This window comes from Palaemon carinicauda, chromosome 22, assembly GCF_036898095.1.
Source record: "Palaemon carinicauda isolate YSFRI2023 chromosome 22, ASM3689809v2, whole genome shotgun sequence".
Classification (NCBI taxonomy): domain Eukaryota; kingdom Metazoa; phylum Arthropoda; class Malacostraca; order Decapoda; family Palaemonidae; genus Palaemon; species Palaemon carinicauda.
This window is the reverse complement of record NC_090746.1, coordinates 112,575,805-112,598,375: the sequence shown is the minus strand read 5'-3', so window position 1 is coordinate 112,598,375 and position 22,571 is coordinate 112,575,805. Positions and strand designations below refer to the sequence as shown.

At 42.1% G+C, this 22,571-nt stretch overlaps 1 protein-coding gene across 5 annotated transcripts in view; it reads right to left on the bottom strand.

Annotated features, from left to right (window-relative positions):
• The window catches only part of LOC137616692 (E3 ubiquitin-protein ligase synoviolin B-like), a 113,376-nt gene that overhangs the window by 32,277 nt on the left and 58,528 nt on the right, over positions 1-22,571 (bottom strand). For all 5 annotated transcript variants that reach the window (XM_068346685.1, XM_068346687.1, XM_068346683.1 and 2 more), the window contains exons 4-8: positions 17,633-17,863; positions 13,684-13,783; positions 13,190-13,332; positions 11,293-11,520; positions 10,882-11,130 (exon numbers count right to left, since the gene is read on the bottom strand). In XM_068346685.1, the coding sequence (XP_068202786.1) occupies positions 10,882-11,130; positions 11,293-11,520; positions 13,190-13,332; positions 13,684-13,783; positions 17,633-17,863 (951 nt within the window). The remainder of the gene's footprint in view (positions 1-10,881; positions 11,131-11,292; positions 11,521-13,189; positions 13,333-13,683; positions 13,784-17,632; positions 17,864-22,571) is intronic.

Genomic DNA, 22,571 nt, shown 5'->3' with positions numbered 1-22,571 from the left:
GAGATGGTGTTCTTCATGACCCTCCTCATGACCTTCCCCGTACTGACTGCAGTACATGTAAGGTAATGCCTGAAACTCCTCACTAGACAAAGTAACAGTTGATCTGGATCATCAGTTACAGAATGAAGACTCCAAATCCAAAAAGGCCCGAACCTAGGATCCACTACTCCCAGATTTTGAGTCTTTGCAATAAATTCGGGGATGAAACCGAGTGTTACCTCCCCCCTCCTCTTGAATGGGCGATGTCGTAGAATAGACCATGAAGTTTGCTAACCCTCTAGGCCGAAGCCAAAGTGAACAGGAAGAGTCTTCAAAGTGAGGTGGCCATCTGTTCCCTGGCGTAATGGTTCTAAGGAAGCACCCTTCAGAGATCAAAGGACGCGAACCACATCCATAGAGTTACGCGGGCGCTAGCAGAAGGCAGAGAGTACAGTAGAACATCAGGTATCAACACGGAGATGGCGCGCAACTCAAAGTCCACCTCTCTGATTCGCTGGCCATCTCGGCTCCAGAATCTCACAAGCTGATTGGCCAAGCCGCCGAAACGCTTTACCCAGCATCTCTCCCTGCTGTGCGCCCCGCGAAGGGAGACCACATTCATTGTTCTCTCTTGCTTCGCTTGTGTTGCTTAGTCTTGCCACGTGGAACTTTTAGCTGTTTTCTTGAGCTTTTTAGTGTAAAATAGTGCTTGTGACGCCCTTGAAAATGGCTCCTAAACGTACTCTACATCCTCTAGTGAACCCTAGAAGAGAAAAATGATGACGGTGAACGAGAAAGTAATATTATTGGACATGCTTAAGGCAGGCAGTAGCTATGAGTCTGTTGCCCACATTTATGGAGTGAATGAATCGACGGTTCGCTACATAAAAAAAGATGAAATGAAAATACGTAAAACTGCCTCAATAACGTTCTCCACGGACACTAAGCGCGTTGTAACTCCTTGTAATAAGACGATTGTGCAAATGGAGAATGCATTATCAATGTGGATATCGGACTGTCAGGAAAAGAAGGTTAGCCTCGATACCAACATGATTCGAACGAAAGCCAAAACCCTGTATGATAGCCTAGTTCCTGAAGAAAAATCTAACGAAGACGACGAAGGTGATGATGACGACGAAGATGATGATCCTGCCCCACAAGAAAAACGTGGTTTTGTTGCTAGTAAGGGCTAGTTCGAGAAATTCAAGAGGAGGTTTGGCCTTCGCAGCGTTCCTTTGTATGGGGAAGCCACCTCGGCAGACCAAGAGGCAGCTCTTCGTTACGTCGAGGAAGAGTTCCTGAAATTAATTAAAGAAGGTAGCTATCTCCCGGAGCAGGTGTTCAATATGGAATAGACTGGCCTCTTCTGGAAGAGGATGCCGTACCGGACGTTCCTTTACAAGGACGAAGTAAAGAAGCCAGGGTCCAAGGCCCACAAAGATCGCGTCACTCTCCTCATGTGCGGGAATGCTGCGGGCTTCATGCTCAAGCCCGGCTTAATTTACAAGTCCATGAATCCTCGGGCTTTGAAAAACAAAAACAAAGCCTTGCTGCCCGTCTACAGGATGAATAATAAAAAGGCATGGATAACTAAAGCCCTCACACTCCACTGGTTTGTGAACTGCTTTATCCCACAGGTGAAGCTGTACCTCGCGGAGAATGGGTTGCCCTTTAAGGTCCTCCTCTTGATGGACTGTGCAGGCGGACATGCAACGGACCTGCATTATGACGGGGTCCAAGTGGAGTTCCTAACCCCCAACACCACTTCCCTCATACAACCAATGGATCAGGGGGTCATTCCGGCCTTCAAGGCCCTCTACACGAGATCCACGATGGAGGGCCTCATCTCCTCCATCGATGAAGATGACGAGGACTTCAGCCTCAAGAGATATTGGCGGGAATACAATATTGCAACGTGCCTGGCCAACCTTCAGAAAGCTCTTAATGAGATGAAACAGCAAACACCGAATACAAGTTGGAGAAAATTGTGGCCAGACATTGTTGTTCATGACTATGAGGGGTTTACGCCAGACGAAGTTCACCACTCCGCCGTATATAAGGCTGTGAGACTGGCACAGTTAGTAGCCAACGAAGGTTTCTCTGTCATGACGACGCATGACGTCAACTCACTGATCGAGTGCCACTCGGAGCCCCTAACCGACGAGGACCTTGTCGAAATGGACGAAGTTCACCACTCCGCCGTATATAAGGCAGTGAGACTGGCACAGTTAGTAGCCAACGAAGGTTTCTCTGTCATGACGACGCATGACGTCAACTCACTGATCGAGTGCCACTCGGAGCCCCTAACCGACGAGGACCTTGTCGAAATGACAAGATCAGCGAGTGAGGAAGAAGAGGCAGCCGATGTCGGCAACGACGACGAAGCTGAAGAACGTGGCCTTCCCTTGGACAACCTGCAAGAGCTCTGCAACATGGCATGGGCTCTGCAACAAAGGGCGCAAGAAATCGATGATAATATGATCAGAGCCATCGAATTTAGTAACCGTATTGACGGTGTAATGGCGTTGTACAAGAGCATCTTTGCTCAGATGAAAAAACGTCAACAACTTCCCATCACGATGTTCCTAGTGCGCCAAAAACCTTCTGCAGAAGCATCAGATACTCCTCCTGCTGACTCTCCGGCTTCTCACCGAGCCACTACGCCGCCTCCTGCAGTTTCTCCAGCTCTATTGGAAGCTGTCGTTGACGATCCACCGCCTCTATCAACTGACGATGAGGCGTCACCTGAGGAGCAGTAAAGCTCTCATTAACCTGTGCAGTAAATCATCTTCATCACCTCCATCATACTGCACAGGTGTTTCATCATCATTTAACAAGATCATCGTCATTGTTAGAGGTGAGTTACATATCTTGTTATAAGAATAAGTGTTCTAAAATCATATCTACAGTATATACACGTACACTATTTATATCTACATATGTATGTACATGTACACTTACACTCTATTTATATTATTTATGTATAAATGTAAATGTACATACAGTATACGTAATGTATTAAATACTGAATTTATATTACAGTATTTATACAGTACAGTACTTTTTTTTAGGTACATTATATAATTTATATTATCAGTATTTATTCACATGATTCGTTAATGTTCTAATGATAACATATGCATTCATAGGGTTAATATACACTTATTGTTATTATATATACATGTACATGTACACAAAAAATGTACGTATTCCAAAAATAAGGAGGGAACCTACTTCGCGGTTTTTCACCTATCGCGGTCGGTTCTGGTCCCCATTAACCGCGATAGGTGAGGGATTACTGTATTATCAATAAGAGAAAATACCAACTTACCAAGATAAATCAGTTCATTTTTATACAGTATATAGATTATTTCTGAGAAAATGTTTGTCCTATTAGTGTACTATTTCCGACATGCTTGTGAAGTTATCACAGTGGTCGTAAAGTCCAATAGTCGTAAGTAGCATAGGTGGTAAGTCGACGACTATCTATATCCAGCCATTCGAAGGTGGGCCTGCAACAGCCAGCGACAACCAACCCTGTAACAAATCAGAAAGAGAAAAGGATTCCCCTGAGGGCGGGGGCAGAATTGCTTTTCTAGGGTTAGGAGCTTTATCCCTGGAACCCTGGGGTTGGCCTGGTGTTAGCTGGTCAACACTCCTACTCGACCGATCCTCGGAAAAGACTGATTGAGCAGGAGCTTCAGGACAAGATTTGGGGGTCAAGGAAGAGATTCGAGGAAGACCCTGAAGGTGAAGAATCTCTTGGTCGTCTTCTTGTGCCGGCACACAAATCTCTCCCACTGGAGGACACTCCCAGCATTCATAGCAGGTATTAGCCTGGTTACAACATTGTCCTCTGCAGGCCGGACACAACGAATGGGGGTCGGTCTCAGCAGAGGCCAAGAAGTTCCCGCAAGAGCGTCCTTCAGGTCCTGGACAGGTCCGTATGATGGATGGCAGGAAGAAGAAACTGCACACTTGAAAAGAAAGAGAGAAGAATTAATCAAAATGACAAGTCTGTTGAGAGACCAAGAGGAGAGATTTCCATTCTCGGCAAAGCCAAAAGAGAGTGAATGGGGTAACTGGCTATCCCCGCTAACTAGCAGGTTGACAGTTATACCTCGCTTACAAGTCTTTATGGCTAGTCTTCCAGCTTCACTGAAAGTAAATCCCTATAATAGCGAAGGGTTAGTATTTAGTGTTGGAGCAAAATGGAGTTCTTATGATAAAACAAAGTTTTATGAATACTTACCTGGCAGTTATATATATATATAGCCGAGTCTCTGACTGCGGCAGAATTTAATCGAAAATCGCGGCAACCGCCTTGTGGTGGTTGTGTGGTTAGATGGTTAACAACCCTTACAGGGTGGTACTTGGAATCATTCCCATTTTCTGTTCCTCAGATTATCTTTGCCCGACCTGTCTCCTGAGGGGACGTGGGTGGGCTTTAAAATATATATATAACTGCCAGGTAAGTATTCATAAAACTTTGTTTTATCATAAAAACTCCATTTTTATGAATAGAACTTACCTGGCAGTTATATATATATATAGCCGATTCACACATTTGGAGGAGGGAAACAGACAGCAAAAACATAGTTGGGGAAACAACAAAAGAGTTGTAGGAGAACAAACACCTTGATTCCTTACCTGCTAAGGTAGCTGACTTCAAAGGTAACTGCCTCTAGAGTCGCTTTCCCTTAGGAGTGTTCAGCCAGGAGTAGACCTGCTACGCTGCAAACAACTCAATCGAGTCTGTCAAAGGGGTAGGACCAACAACTTGACTAGACTTCAGAAAACTACCTTCCCAAATAAAAAAACCTGCAACCTTACTAAAGCTAACCATCTAACCTTGCAGAAATAGATATAAACTATCTATCTAGACTGAGGGAACCGTACCACAGGACGAGGACCTCAGACAACCATAAAAAAAAACACAAACCTATATACAAGTACATAAACTAAGGTTGAGTGGGGGTAGTAACTCCTTTGCCTAATACAGAAGCCGCAGCTACATATGGGCCCAAGGTATAACACTTGTCATAGTCCACTCTTACCTCTCTGAGGTAATGAGAAGCGAAGACAGAGTTGCTCCTCCAGAACGTTGCGTCCATGATCTGCTTAACTGACATATTTTTCCAGTATGCCAGCGAAGCAGCAATGGCCCTTACTTCGTGAGCCCGTACTTTTGACAGGGCGAAGTTTTCTTCCTCACAAAAGAGGTGGGCTTCCCTAATAGTTTCCCTCAGGAAAAAAGACAAAGCATTCTTTGACAGGGGTTTTTGAGGATCCTTCACTGAACACCATAAGGAGTTGGAAGCACCCCTCACGCTCTTAGTGTGGGCCAAATAAGCCTTGAGAGCCCTAACCGGGCAGAGGAGGCTTTCCTGTTCCTGACCTACTAGATTCGTGAGGTTAGGGACTTCAAAAGTCCTAGGCCAGGGTTTCAAAGGGTTCTCATTCTTGGCGAGAAAGTCGAACCTCAAGGAACAAACCGCTCCATTTAGGGTGAAGCCTACACGCTTCTCGATTGCCTGGACCTCGCTGATCCTCCTGGCAGTCGCTAGAGACAAAAGGAAGAGGGTTTTCTTAGTCACATCTCGGAGAGAAGCTTGCGAGATAGGCTCAAACTTCCTGGAGCACAAAAACTTAAGCACCACATCCAGGTTCCAAGAAGGGGGCCTTAAGTGCACCTGCTTCGTTGTCTCAAAAGACCTAATGAGGTCCTGCAAGTCCTTATTCTGAGATAACTCTAAGCCTCTATGCCTAAAGACGGTTGAGAGCATGCTCCTGTATCCTTTAATGGTAGATACAGCCAGCTTAGCATCCTGCCTGAGGTACAAAAGAAAGTCTGCAATCTGGCTCAGAGAGGTAGAGGACGAGGAAACCTTGCGCCTCCTGCACCAAGCTCTAAAGGTCTCCCACTTTGACTGGTAGACTCTTTGTGAAGAGATCCTCCTTGCCCTGGCAATAGCTTTCGCCGCTTGTGCCGAAAAGCCTCGAGATCTAACGAGCTTCTCGACAGTCTGAAGGCAGTCAGATTGAGAGCGAGGGGGTTTTGGTGAAATCTCTCGAAGTGGGGTTGTCTGAGAAGATCTGGACTTGCCGGGAGTCTTCTTGGAAAGTCCATCAGTAACCCTACCACTTCGGTGAACCATTCCCTCGCAGGCCAGAATGGAGCCACTAGGGTCATTCGTCCCGAATCGAGGAGAGCGAACTTCCTGACAACCAGATTGATGATCTTGAACGGGGGAAAGGCATACATGTCCAGCCCCGTCCAATCCATCAAGAAGGCGTCCACTGCAACAGCTTCCTCGTCCGGGACTAGGGAGCAGTAGTTGGGGATCCTCTTGTTTAGACCGGAGGCGAAAAGGTCTATTACTGGTCTGCCCCACAAATTCCAGAGGCTCCGACAGACATGCGGGTTGAGAGTCCACTCTGTAGGAAAGACCTGTCCCCTCCTGCTGAGCATGTCTGCCCTGATGTTTCTCTGCCCTTGAACAAACCTTGTCAACAGCTGGGTCTCGTTCTCGTTCGCCCAGAGGAGAAGCTCTCTCGCAGTTGAGAACAGGGAGAGGGAGTGAGTTCCCCCTTGCTTCCTTATGTACGCGAGAGCTGTGGTGTTGTCGGAATTGATCTCCACAGTCTTTCCCGAGACCGAGGTTTTGAAGGCCTTGAGCCCTAACAAAATGGCCATCAATTCCTTCCTGTTGATATGCCAACTGACCTGACTCCCTTCCCAAATACCTGAGACCTCTTTGTTCCCTAGTGTTGCTCCCCAGCCTGACTCGGACGCGTCTGAGAATAACACTAGGTCGGGGTTCTTCTTGAACAAGGAGATCCCTTTTCCCAACAGAGCTGGGTCCAGCCACCACATTAAAAGATCCTTGATCTCTGTCGGAATGGGAAAAGAAAAAGTGTCCTCCTGGATCTTTCTGTTCCAAACCTTTGCGAGGAAGTGTTACAGAGGCCTTAGGTGCAGTCTCCCCAAAGGGACAAACTGCTCCAGGGAGGATAGAGTTCCCAGCAGACTCATCCACTCCTTCGCTGAGCATTCCTGCTTCCTCAAAAAGTCTTTGACTTTGTCCAGGCACCTGGTCTGCCTCTCCTGGGAGGGAGAAGCCTGAAAAAGAACTGAATTCAGAACTATCCCCAAATAGAGAATAGTCTGATTCGGCTCGGTCTGAGACTTCCCCCAGTTGACGATGAGTCCCAGGTCCTGAGTGATCGTATAAGTTTTCATTAGGTCCTCCAGACATTTCTCTTTCAACTGTGACCGGATCAGCCAGTCGTCTAGATAGAAGGAGACCCTTATCCCCTCCTGGTGTAACCAGCCTGCCACATTCGCCATAAGTCTGGTGAAGACTTGGGGAGCTGTGCTGAAACCGAAGCAAAGTGCCCTGAACTGGAAGCACTTGCCCTGGAACACAAACCTCAGATATCTCCTCGAAGACGGATGAATGGGGACGTGAAAATAAGCGTCCTGCAGGTCGAGAGAAACCATCCAGTCTCCTGGACGAACTGCAGCCAGCACTGACTGAGTCGTCTCCATGGAGAACTTTGTTTTCTCCACGAAGGCGTTCAGAGAGCTGACATCTAGGACTGGTCTCCATCCACCCGAGTTCTTGGGAACCAGAAACAGGCGATTGTAAAAGCCTGGTGAGGCGAGGTCTTGAACTGGCTCTATTGCTCCCTTGACCAACATCTGGTCGACTAGCTCCAGAAGAGCCTCTCGTTTCCCCGCGTCGGTGTACTGAGCCACTAAGGCCAGGGGAGAGTCTCAGAGAGGTGGTTTCTTTAAAAAGGGGATCTTGTAACCTTCCTTGACGACTGAGAGGGACCAGGTGTCCGCCCCTCTCCTTTCCCAAGACTGCCAAAAACGAGACAGTCTTGCCCCTACTGGTGTCTGGAGGACTTCCATCTCATTTTTTGGACCGGGGCCTAAACGCACCCCTGCTGGTCCTTGGCCCTGACTCGTCTTCTCCCCCTAAAATCCGCTCTCGAGGAGATCCTGCCCCGAAAGGGCTGTTGAAACTTCTTCTCCTCCTTCTTCAGAGGAGCAGGAGCAACAGGTAAGGTCTTTCTAGCCGACCGAGACAAAAGGTCCTGAGTAGCCTTCTGAGCCAGAGAAAGGGAGATATCTCTGACAAGAGCTTCAGGAAAAAGATGACGAGAAAAAGGGGTGTAAAGCAGCTCCGACTTCTGGGCAACAGTCACAGATCTAGAGGTGAAGGAGCACAAAAGGGCCCTCTTCTTTAAGACCCCTGCTGAGAAAAGGGAAGCCAATTCATTAGCTCCATCCCTTAGAGCTTTGTCCATGCAGGACATGATACTCGTCAGGTCCTTCGTGTCCTCCAGGAGTTCAGACTAACTGGCCAGAGTCCCGAGAGACCAGTCCAGGAAGCTGAAAACCTCGAAAACCCTGAAAATTCCCTTGACGAGGTGATCAAGCTCCGACATGGACCACATCACCTTGGCAGAGTTTAAAGCATGCCTTCTTGCTGAGTCCACAAGAGCCGAGAAGTCACCTTGGGAGGAGGAAGGCACTCCTAACCCCAAAGGTTCCCCTGTCTCATACCACATACCGGCCTTGGAAGCGAGCCGGGACGGTGGAAAAGAAAAGGTGGTCTTGACAGCTTGTCTCCGTTCCTTCATCCAATCATCCACTTTAGTGAGAGCTTTCCTGGCCGAAATAGAAAGTTTCATTTTGATGAAGGCCGAAGACTTAGTAGCTTTCTTCCTGGTAAATTGAGACTGAGGAGAACGAGGGGGCCGAAGGTTGAAATTCCTCCCCATAAAGTTCCGAAAGAGAGCGAGAAAGAACCTTGTAATCGCTAGAAGAGTCGGCAGGTTTTTCTTCCTCTTCCGAAATATCTTCGAGGTCCTGCTCAAGGATAACATCCCGAAGAGTTGGGCTGCCAGCAGTCTGGCAGCGAGAGCTGTTTGAATCCTGGCGCCGAGCGCCGCTAACATCCAGTCGGCGAGAGGCGGTATCGTCACGATGACGAGCAGCGGTATCGTCACAATGACGAGAGGCAGTATCGTCACGATGACGAGAAACGGAAGCGTCCTGAAGATGCAGGCTGCCGTCGCCTTGAAAATGCAGACTGCATTCATCCTGTTTTCTAAGAAACGAGGCAGTAACGTCCAGGCGTTTTGAAAAGGAAACGGAATCGTCACGGCGCCGAGAACGAGAGGCAGTATCGCCCTGGCGGCGGGAGGGGGGGGAAGGAAATTCCTGGCAGCGTGCCGATGAAGAGGGTGTACGTTGTCGTACGGCCGACGAAGTGCGCAGAGGTTTCTTGGGAGAGATACTAAAATCTCTCTTAGAAGAAGATCTCTTAACAGGCAAAGAGACGTCCTTACGTCTGACGGACTGAGAAGGGTGGCTGAAAGCTTTAACTAACGATGAAAGTTGTTCCTGCATAACAACCATGAAAGCTTTAGCAACCTCCGCTGGCTCTCGCGGTGCCGAAGACGGCCGTTGTCGTACGGCTTGACTGGGAGCGCTGGCAGAAGAAGCAGGGAGTCTAGCAGGATTAACTGGGCTAAGGACTCTCTGTTTCGCCCTTTTAACAGGAACATCGAAATCGTCTTCCGAAGGATCAGGGTCTCTGCTACTCGAACCGGGAGAGGGAGAACGAGACTGCACGTCCCGGTTCCACCCTCTCTTCATTGGTCTTGATTCGTAACGCCAATTACGTCTGGGAGAACGATCAGGCGAAGACACAAACTTATCCGACATGCCTTTCCTACGGCGGTCAAGAGCAGCCTGGGAGATCGCAACAGGACTGTCTGAGGCGACGACTGACCGAGGATAAGCACCTCTCACCCCCTTTCGGCTTTCGACGTACCTTCTCCCTTGGTCCTGGGACCTTGGTAGAGGTCTAGACCTAGGGGTATGACAGATTCGATCAGTCGCCACCTCCACTGCACTTTCACAAGCACTAATTTCACCAACACCCTTACCTTTAAAGGCCTCCAACTGTGTTTTAATGGCCTCCAATTCAGCATCTAATTTAGCATACCCAGGGTCATACGTAGGCACAGGTCCTGTAGAAGGGGCAAGAGTCACTACATTTGGGGAAGGAATACCTTCCAAAGGGGATACAAGCAAAGGGTCAATAGATAAATCTAAGCTAGGCTCACTAGCAGACTTTGACTTTGATTTAGCTCTTCTAACTCTATCAATCTCGAGTTTGCGCACATAGCGCTGCATAGCTAACCAATCATTATCACTTAAAACCTCGCATTCCTTGCACTTATTATCTAAAGCACATTCAAACCCCCTGCAACCCATACAGATAGTGTGAGGGTCAACCGAAAGTTTCGGCAACCTCACCTTGCAAATATCATTTGCACAAACACGATAATGAATTTTCTCACTCATGATAATAAAGGAAAAAAGACAAAAAACAAAAACAACACAATTGCCAAATCCCAACACAGTGTACTTCACCAAAAACGAAGTCCAAAAAGGTGATGAAAGGAAAGCAATCCGAAAAACTCTGAAAGGCGGACCAACAATGTTGTCGATCCGGCCGGCAGAGATAATCTGAGGAACAGAAAATGGGAATGATTCCAAGTACCACCCTGTAAGGGTTGTTAACCATCTAACCACACAACCACCACAAGGCGGTTGCCGCGATTTTCGATTAAATTCTGCCGCAGTCAGAGACTCAGCTATATATATATAACTGCCAGGTTAAGTTCTATTCATAAAAGGGAAATTTTAGGTATACCCTGTATAGTTAAATTTTGATGAAACCGAGCCTCTGGAGAAAATCATTACGAACATCAGGGGAGATTAGGTTTTACAAATAATAAACCTATATTACAGCTTTACTTATATTAAGAGTGAAAATAAAATACTTAGGTAAAAAAAAAAGCAAGATAAAATACCTATTCCTGAAGCTGAAGCATTGGCAGCAGGAGTGCTAGTTGAATTAGTTGTAGTCGTAGTTCCCATAGTATTTGTACTTGTAGATGGTGTGGCACTTGACGCACTTGTTGTACTTTGTGATTGCTGCTGATCTTGCTGTTGTTGCAGGTGCTGCATTGGCATTGGCGGGAATGGGAAAGGAGGAAGACCAGCAGGAGGTGGACCAATACGTACATGTGCACCTCCAAATAACCCAGCAAATGGATTTGCTGTAAGGGGAAATAAATTTTGTTGAAACCTACCCTAAAGCAAATAAAAATACTTAAGAAGACTAAATACATCAAATCTTATTATTATTATTATTACTATGTAAGCTACAACCTTAGTTGGAAAAATAGGATGCTATATTACTGAATTCCCTAAATACTTACGAATCTGTTGTGGAGGCTGCTGCTGTTGGGGTTGCTGTGCAGGTTGAGGAGCCTGCAGTGGTTGTGCCCCTTGTGCGGGTTGCTCTGGCTGGGGAGGAGGAGCGGATGGTGCAGGTTGAGTCTGTCGCAGGATGTCCATACGACAAGTGGGACAGGTCTGCTGGCGTTGGAACCACGATCGTAAGCATGATGCATGGAAGATGTGACCACAAGGAAGCTTCTTGGCACCTGATCATAAAACAATAAACCTCTTAACACTATGCTATTTTAATTATAAAAATTATTAAAAGAAGAACTTGCTAAGTCGGAAACATATTCTGTTTGTATGGATCTATCAACTGTATATTAAACAATCTACTAAAGTCACATGGTTTTGAAATTACTCTTTTTTTTCATTGTTAACCCAAGTCACTGACAAAAGGCTGAAGTTCGTCATGGTATTAACAAAAATAAAATTTAATATTCTATAAAGTAAAGGTAACATTCATAAGTCATTATTATTACTAGCCAAACAAACAAAGCAACAACCCTAGCTGGAAATTTGGGATGCTAAGAGCCCAAGGATTCAAACAGGAAAGCAGCCAATTGCAGAACATTAAAGAAATAAATAACAAATAAACTACAACCGAGATTAAAATCTGGTCACAGATGAAAAACCTACATCAAGAATAATGCGAATTCAGTATTATTTTGAATAGACTTGAAATTAACTGCATACCCCATACTACAGCATACAGAATGGTAGTCTAGCAAGATCCGATTGCAAAGGATAGTCAAAATCAGGAAAAACCCTGTAAAGCATGCATAAAGAACTAATTAAACAACAGTGCCAGAGATTAATATCAAAATCAGCGATAAATAATTTAATATTAATATCCAAGTTGGGGATAAGGAATTTAATAGACCACTAGATTTTTTCCATCAAATTAAGATAAAAGTCAGCATTTGAAGACCTGATAAGAGAACAAAGCTCGAAACATGGTAGGATGAAAGAATTTAAACACTTCCTCAGGGACAGACTGATAACCAAAAACCTTACAAAACTCGATATGGCAAAGTTTTTTTGAGCAATTGACGATTTAAGATATGTTTCTCAAAAAGTACATTTACAACCAAGAATTTTAATGAGTTGTGCAGTATAAAGAAACATTGGCAATGCAAAGATCTGGAAGTTGAGGAGCCACTATCCTTGACCTACTTACAATCATAGTGAGTCATGGTATTACAATAAGAAATCAAGGGTGACAGTTTTCCTCTTATAGTAAAAAAGTAGCAAAGAAATACATAAATTTTATATACCTATGTTCACAAAGTAAGCTAAGCTTACTACCTTTCGTCATCTGAAGACTTTCCTCCCTCCAACCGCCTACTTCTACTAAAACACTGGGTTACAGGTACTTATACAGAAGAAAATATTTTGGAAAGCCTTGCTAAAGTTTAATCTAAAAAAAAAAAATCAGGGTTTATTCGTTACAGTACTTCTAATAAAAAGCTTGAAAATTATACAGGTACTTTCATTTTTCCTTGTTATTATTTTCTCTCTCACATATTTAGCATATCTAATACATAATATTTATATTTTTCGCTCTCTCTTATTTCATTTGTAGATTTTCCGACTTTATACTTAGCAACTGTATGATATTCAAAGTAAAGATACGGTACCTTATAGTTAACATGGTTAGGAAATCTTTGCAGATACCTCCAATTTACATGTATGTATTGTAAATCATAGATATGGCTTTGATCAATAGTTTGGCCAAAACATTTAAAATTCTTTCTTATAAACTGCCACTCCAATGTTACTGAAATTCTTTAAGGTCTGAATGCCCTGATTATAAAATTACATAAAGTTCATGCATGCAACATGCAAAGATATTTGGTGTTTGTAGTTTCTTACCAGTGACCATTTCCTCACGACAGATGATGCACACATTATCAACAGCTCGCAACTCTTCAGGTGTGGCATCCGGGTACAATGTATTCATATTTCGTATAGCTCGGCGGGACAAAATGACATCATTCAAAGCTCTCTTGAATGCCCTGAAATAAAGAAATTTTGTATGAGCCACACAGTATTATTCACTTCACCCCTTGGAAGCCAATAATTTCAGACTGTAAAATTTTTCAAATCTTTCTCTGCTTGATAATTACCTATATTGGTATTAAAATTATTAATTTCTCCTAACTATCCACTTTTCTTATGTTTTTTAACGAAGGAACAAGTTTGTACAGTAAAGATTAAGATATAAAATAATCATTTCTGGCTTCAACAACCAACAATAGGGAGTTCTCAACAAAAATTTAAAAAGTAAAATCTGGGGAAAAATGGGAATATATGGATAAAAAACTGCATTAAATAAACAATAATGATATAATAAAACAACATCTTACCTCATAGTTAAATACATTGGCCTGATGATGAATAATGGGAAGGTATGAATTCTGATCATTATGATCATGAATACTGCATAAAGTAGAACTTTGAACAAACCTGAAAGACAATACAGAAAAATAGAATTCAATAATAAAATTACTTATTTCTATACACAACCGGCATATTGCATCTCTCTCAATGCTGGTTAAATATTGTCTACCTTATAACTAATATTTTTTCCAATTTCTTTCATTGTAATTAATTGCCCCAACTTCTAGCATAATATTGGATCAGGTGGTAGTGTATGGCAATAATATCATATGACTAGACCATATACCTTAGAATTTCAGCCTTGAAATAAAAATTAGTTCATCAGCCTCTTGATAGGGAGGTGGGGGTATGAATATGAGAGCCAGGTAAGTTCTGTATGTAAATACCGTAGGTAATTGTATTACTGAAATTCTTTATTGCTATGAACATACACTGGCATTCATATAGCTGACTTACTGAATTAAACTGGAGGTGGGCCCGAGAAGGAAAGAATCACGAAACCTAAAGCTGTAGCCTAATTATGTACTTCAAATTACTAGAGATTTACCATTACTTAAAACTAGTTTAACATTATTTCACAATAAAAGTGCAGATCCAGATTGAAAATGATAAAACTACATTCTTAAGGAGCTAAAACTTAATAAGGATATAAAGTATTTTAAAGCCTAAATATTCCTCTAAGATATATAAACACTTAATTTTCAAATTATATTTTTACTATTACCCATCATCCTTCCACAGTATTCCAGTGACCTAGTCTTTTTTTACCTTTTCACTGGAATCAAAAGACTGGTTTCTTTTACGACTCGAAGCTTATTTTAGGTGATAAACTAGTAACCGAAAATAACCATTAATGAGAGGAACTGAAAGAAATCTACATGTTTCACAATGGTTATTCAAATCACACTTTTGCCTCCACCATGTGACAAGACAGAGAAGCCAGAAAGACATCCCCTACCTAGAATACCAAAATTCTATAGCACTTCTTAACATACACCATTCAATCTGGAACAAGGGGTAGTGTGTGCACTACAACCTGGTAACAAAAGAACTGAAAGGCAAAGGTATGTGGTTTACACACGCAGTAGTATTGCCATACACATTCATGTGATCCCAATACTACACAATACAAAGAGGGCAATTACAAGGAAAGAAAAGGAAAATTCTTAGTTTAAGGTAGACGCTGATATTCTGTCCAGTTATATATATCTGATTATTTATCTGATTAACTAATAACCCCAAACTATAATTTGTTCCTATAATTAAAATAATTATTATTATCATTTGAAAGAGAATTTTATGCACTAAATGTTGTACTTTGGAAGTTTTCTTATTATTTTCATCTTTTTTATATGTAATATTCTATCAATGTATAAAATAGAGTAGGAAAAGCATCTGGTATGGATGGTGTGAGAGCTGAGATGTTGAAGGAAGGGGGTGTGACTGTACTTGAATGGTTGGCGAGATTGTTTAATATGTGTTTTATGTTGTCAATGGTACCAGTAGATTGGGTTTGTGCGTGTATTGTACCACTATACAAGGGGGTAAGGGAGATGTGCATGAGTGTTGTAATTCAAGGGGTATTAGTTTGTTGAGTGTACAGTAGTTGGAAAAGTGTATGGTAGAGTACTGATTAATAGGATTAAGGACAAAACAGAGAATGCAATCTTAGAAGTACAGGGTGGTTTTAGAAGAGGTAGGGGTTGTATGAATCAGATTTTTACAGTTAGGCAGATATGCGAGAAATATTTAGCAAAATGTAAGGAGGTGTATGTTGTGTTTATGGATCTGGAGAAAGCGTATGATAGAGTTGATACGGAAGCAATGTGGAATGTGATGAGGTTATATGGAGTTGGTGGAAGGTTGTTGCAAGCAGTGAAAAGTTTCTACAAAGGTAGTAAAGCATGTGTTAGGATAGGAAATGAAGTGAGCGATTGGTTTCCGGTGAGAGTGGAGCTAAGACAGGGATGTGTGATGTCGCCGTGGTTGTTTAACTTGTATGTTGATGGAGTGGTGAGAGAGGTGAATGTTCAAGTGCTTGGACGAGGATTGAAACTGGTAGACGAGAATGACCATGAATGGGAGGTAAATCAGTTGTTGTTTGCGGATGATACGGTACTGGTTGCAAAAGAGGAAGAGAAGCTTGGCCGATTAGTGACAGAATTTGGAAGGGTGTGTGAGAGAAGGAAGTTGAGAGAATGTGGGTAAGAGTAAGGTTATGAGCTGTACATGAAGGGAAGGTGGTGCGAGGTTGAATGTCATGTTGAATAGAGAGTTACTTGAGGAGGTGGATCAGTTTAAGTACTTGGGGTCTGTTGTTGCAGCAAATGGTGGAGTGGAAGCAGATGTACGTCAGGGAGTGAATGAAGGATGCAAAGTGTTGGGGGCAGTTAAGGGAGTAGTAAAAAATAGAGGGTTGGGCATGAATGTAAAGAGAGTTCTGTATGAGAAAGTGATTGTACCAACTGTGATGTGGGGAATGAAAGTGACGGAGAGACAGAAATTGAATGTGTTTGAGATGAAGTGTCTAAGGAGTATGGCTGGTGTATCTTGAGTAGATAGGGTTAGGAACGAAGTAGCGAGGGTGAGAACAGGTGTAAGAAATGAGTTAGCAGTTAGAGTGGATATGAATGTGTTGAGGTGGTTTGGCCATGTTGAGAGAATGGAAAATGGCTGTCTGCTAAAGAAGGTGATAAATGCAAGAGTTGATGGGAGAAGTACAAGAGGAAGGCCAAGGTTTGGGTGGATGGATGGAGTGAAAAAAGCTCTGGGTGATAGGAGGATAGATGTGAGAGGCAAGAGAGCGTGCTAGAAATAGGAATGAATGGCGAGCAATTGTGACGCAGTTCCGGTAGGCCCTGCTGCTTCCTCCGGTGCCTTGGATGACCGCAGAGGTAGCAGCAGTAGGGGATTCAGCATTATGAAGATTCATCTGTGGTGGATAACGGGGGAGGGTGGGCTGTGGCACCCTAGCAGTACCAGCCAAACTCGGTCGAGTCCCTTGTCAGGCTGGGAGGAACGTAGAGAGGAGAGGTCCCCTTTTTTGTTTCATTTGTTTGATGTTGGCTACCCCCCAAAATTGGGGGAAGCGCCTTGGTATATGTATGTATGTATAAAAGACACTTTTAAAGGTGACTTTTTATATAGTTCGTTTTTTGTTGTTTTTTTTTCAATGAACCTACAGTGTGTGAGCTATAAATTTCCCCTATCCTTTTATGTTTATATGACAAAAATGGTTTAATATAAATGAAGTTGAAATTTTTCTTCAAAAATCTCATGTTTGGAGAAATAGGGCTTCATAATATTTTTTAATTTTGATTAACTTCATTACTTTATTGATTTGACTTTACTAAATTTTAGATATGGGCTTTTAGCATTAATTTTCCTCACCACTGAGAATAACAAGGACACAATCATCTTATTTTAATGTTATTTAATAATCAGTGGTGAGCCCCTTCCCTCAAATCCAAAAATATTGCTCTCCACACACAAATACATGTTATATGTACCAAATACGCACAGGAACAAATGTAGTTCCCATAATATATTTTCATCTTTATTTTTCTGGATAAATTTTACGCTTTTGACATACAATATTTAGTTATCATCTGAGACTATGCATCTTTCAGCATAATTATAACAAAAGATTTTAAATATATAAACAAGCAACGAAATTACAATGTATTTTTCTGGATAAATTTTACTTTTGGTATCAGCAGAATGCATATCATTTACAACCTAAGTAAACAACACTCTTGAATTATAACAGTTCACCCAGTCTCAAGATCTTGCCAAAAATAATAGCTGGCTAAACTTCAAGCCTGCAACCGAACCAAAATTGCAAGGTTTTGCATATAAAACAAAAAGCTAAAATCCAAGTAGTTAAAAATTATCAAAACAAGCAACAATACTTACCCATACAGAGTTCTGTATACAAAAGATACATGGCTTTATTCTCCCATGGATTTTCTGATTGAAGATCGATTGTATGGCAAACATATTTGACTCCTATATTCAATGCCACAGTTAACAATATGGCATATTCGAAGCCAAACACAAGCTGTACCGACGCTCCCCTGGTGATTGTCGAGAGATATGCATGACTTACAAGCACCAAGTCCAGAAGACTCAACAACAACAATAAAGCTGAAAGAGGGTAATATGTGATGAACTATTACAATAGCTGAATAAAAAAAAAAAAAGTACTAAATAATATAAGTTAATACTATGTAATATAAATTAATAAAGACTTGGCAATTTGAAAAGTTCCCAAAAATTAGTTTTCTTAAAAAAATCTTTATCGCAACAGGATACATACAAGTGATACAGCTATCTAGCACTCATGTTTATGCTAGAAGGAGATGTAGCACCCAAACAAAATACTATATAACAAAAAATTTCAAGTAAAAACAAGATTACAACACATGGTAATAATGCTGCATCTTTCGGTCAGACTAAATGAACTAACTACAGTATATACACAAAAGTAGTAAGCTTCATTATTTACTATACAACTATTCTTGCAAAATATTGAAGAACAGCCATAAAATATAGGGCACAAAGTTTCCTTTAGTTTTCTTCACTCCCATTCGACTTGAATCATATTCCACATTTATGACATCCATAATTTTTTTTTGTATAAACATTTTGATATAAAAATCATTTAAATGAAAGTTTGTTGAATTAAAAAGTAAATGATCAACAGATAAAATACTATTTATCCAATTCTTACAAATTTGTTTTTTAATGTTTCCCATCTAAAAAAACAGCTATACCTCATGTCAAGTTATTAACTAGTTCCAAAACTCAAAACTTAACACAAAAATATAATTTTATTTTCTTTTAAGAAATTAAGTATCTTTACCAACTATACTGCAGAAACCCGAGTCATTTAAGAGAATGATTTCAGAGAAGATGGAAATTCTGCTGTTAAAATATAAAGAGAGGTGTAAGTATTTACTGGCAAGTAGCAGGGAAAGCCCCAGCCAAATATCAGCTCACCGAGTAGCCAGTGTGACCCTCTCCTCGGGCTTGCTGGGTGGTTGAGGCGGGAAGTATAACTCAAAGAACTAAGGCTTAAATTGTTATGAAGAATACAATTTACTTTAAAAGATTGTAAATTGTTCCTACAGATACAAACACTTGTCCTTTAATAGGAAACTTATCCTTAGGTGGGAGGAAGTCCCTTAACCAAACTGGCAGGTTTAAAATCCAAGAATGTCAAATATTCGGACCTTAGGAGAAGAAAGTGTCTCGAATCCAATCCACATTCTATGACCTGAAATTCAGATGATAAGGCTAGTTTTCTGTCACTAAACAGAAGGCAATAGAGGAACCGTTATCCCCAAGGGATATGGTCTTAAATGTAAGGCTAAAATAAAGTCTTGGGTTTACATTACTATCAGTCCCTCACCATTGTCAGGAGGATGGGGTGGGGGAAAGCACTTCTCTCAATCAAAATTAGATTACATGTACTCCACCATTAATGATGGGGTTAGGGGGATAACAACCTGTCCTCCTTGTGCTAACGAAGATTCTGCAAGTGTGGTCTACATGATCTTGTTTGTTTAATGTACAGCCTAAGGTTGTCAGGATTATCGGTCGTTCCCTTTAGTGACGATACTGAAAAGGAATCAAACCTAGAGTCACTGATCAAAGGGTTTTGTGCTTTTGCAACAAATTCAGGATCAAATGAGAACGAAATCTGACTCCATCGACGGGAATGTGACACAAAATATTATAGTATATGCAGTTCTCCCACTCTTGTGGATGAGGCTAAGGCTAACAGGGGAACTGTCTTAAAAGTGAGATCATTGTTCATGGCGCTCTTCAAGTGACTGAGTTCACAAGGGGGACAAGATTGTTCAAAACTTTTAAGTTAAAGTTGATAAGTCTCACAAGAAAGAGAGGTCTACTCCTCTTAGTTTAAAGACTTGGCTAAAGGCAAAGGGATAGCATTTAACCACTGACACCGAGGAGTTTCTCATCCCGCAGGTACACCAGAAAGTCCACAACTTTCATAGGAACGACCTGCAACTCTGACGAGTGTTTGAGTTTCACCTCCTTCCTGTTATCAATCACCACTCTAGGGAAAGGAAGAAAATGGACAGGACATTCGCTCAACCGAGCAGCTTGCTTCTACGCTTTCCTATCAATGAGGACCTCAAGAGGCATATCTTCTGAATGCCTCCTTGCAGCACAGACAATTATTTGAGGAAATGTCAGCCTATCTGGTGGAAGTCAGACCTCATTGAACAGCGCACGCTACTGAGCATTGCGCTGTCTGGGTTGAGAGTTGTATGCTCATGGTTGAAGGTCGCGCTATCATGAGTGAGAGTAGCACATTGTTAGTGCGGTGCTCTGGTCAGTCTGGTAAGCCCATAAGCCTCACACTCATGACTGAAGCCTTGCTTCTCTGAGGTTCCTGTTTTCTTTGTTAATGGCGCTTTCGGGAGAGTTGTGACAAGATCTCTCAGGAGAGATACAAGAGCGCTTTTCGTTGATTTGGTCAAAGCAGAACGATCTACAAGACTGTAACATAAAAACATGGTTCCTTCTCTCTCACAGGAGTAAGCAGAACCCTCAGAGACAAAGTCCTTGTCATAGGAATCAATGCTCATGGGTGGCGAAGAAGGCCATGACACAACAGAGTGCTTTGATGGTGCCACATGGGGCTTCTCATCTGATTAATGAAAAGCTTCTGCCGGTGCTAGCTTAACGGCCGGGATATCCGAACCTGGCGATCGGCAATCACCCTGGAGTGTAAGCCTCCTTTCTTCTCTAGGGGAAGCAGGGGTCTATCACCTAGGACGAATGCCATTGAGGACAAAGGTCCCGATCTTCTTTGCTTTGCCATCCAAAGAATTAACTGAAGATTTGGAGAGGTGAGATTTGGTAATCAGAAGGCGGGATCTTGCTGATGAAGCCGAAGAAGAACGATCAGGCTTGGCTTTCTACTTCTTCCCATGTTTAAATCTCACCCACTTGGAGGGCAACCACTACCTGAACACATCACAGTTGGAATCCAAAGTGCGCTCTGCATGTCGGTCACCAAAAATAAGGATCAACCTGAACCTTTCTCATAAAGGTTCCACATGATGATCCAGCAATCCTGGATATGTCTACATATTACCAGGTTCACTCACACGTACTGTACTGAGAAAGAGGAGACTATTAGAAAGTACTGTGCAAATCTTTACTAAGGCTGGTTGGAGAGTGTTGGGAACATGACTGTTCAACACAACTGCCAGAATCTGAAGGAGGTGCAGCAGTCTGGCACTCACACCTTCAGTGATACTGGGCGCCAGTTTCCAGAACCCTGATAATTCTTCACTGGCTGTTACCAGCTGTTGCCCGAAACTACCCTACTAAAGGAGGAGGGTTTACATTCACGTAGGAATCAAGATATCAAATCAATTGATGCTGCGATATGGGTGCTGAAATTGACGAAACAACACGCATGTGTTCTTGATAACGTTGAATTTCTTATCTGGATTAATGACAAGCAGTAAGAGAGTGATACAGAGTAACAAACTTCTTGCTTCACATGATATTATGGATATGCTAGAATTGTGGGAAACCTTGCAAAACTTGTAGAAATATCACCCAGATAATGCATTATAAAGAAATGGCAAACACAGTCCTCTCTAGATAGGTTCCTCTTCAAAACTGAATGTCGGAGTATAAAGAAATGACCAAGTGTCTAAAAAGCACACATAATGTGATTCAGTTAGCAATGGTGAACTTCATTCAAGGAAGAGAACTCTAATATTTTACCAGTTTTGTGGAAAGAGCTTCATTTCCCTCTCACCAGCCATGAATCTCCTCAAAGGTAAAATGAGAGTTAAATTATCAATCATTTATATTTGCCATTAATTTCATTTCTGAAGTTGGGGATATAATATGTAAAATAATTACCATTATAAAACTTACAAAAATTAATGCACGTGTATTTAAGGACATAAAAAAGCATCAAGTGAATTTCCTTTATTTCTTGTGTGAAAAATTGTTTTAAGAACAAATTAAACTCCTCCCCACCTAAGCTAGGTCCAGGTATAGTCAAGTCATTGGCTGCTGATAACTCAGCAGATAGACCTATGAGCTCACCTAACCCCACCACCCTTACCTCACAAGAACAATAAGGCTTCAGCAGGGTTTAAACTCCAAACCAATGGAATACTAGTTAGTGACTGTTCCAACGGGGTAGGTTAGATTAAGTTAGAATCACTGCCTTCACCTTAAGGCACATTAGCCTTTTCTTGCACGAACATAATAAATTTAGTAAGCAACTTCTGAAGCTCACTACCACCAATCCAAGCTCAGTAATAGCATGAGTGGCTTAATTACTATCCCCACTGTAACTCACTAGCTTAGTCTTACCTTGATTTTCTTCTATATTTGGAATCTCATGTGCAAGGGGTCAGACACAAGCTAAACACATTGTTCCATATACTGTAATGGACTCATGAGTCACAAGATTCATAACAGATTGTTTAAATCACACCGTTTCCCTCAAAATGTGAAACTATGAGAATGTGGATATTCATCCCAAAGCAATAAATCCAACTGAACAATCCACACCAAATGCAAAAGAGATTCCCTTTCAAAATAAAACTAAGTAACAACTCAAAACATAAAAAAAAACAACCTGGAATTGAGGGTAGAACAGCCACACATTTCACACTGAAATGATGAGTAGAAGGAAGCAACGTGGTGACAAGATGAATAACACACTCAGGGCCTTAAAATCTTAATACTCCATTACTGGGGCAATGTAATTTTTATACAGTATAGTGAAAGAAATGGGATACTTTTAAGATTTCACAGATGTTGGCATTTAACCACCTTCGAGAAG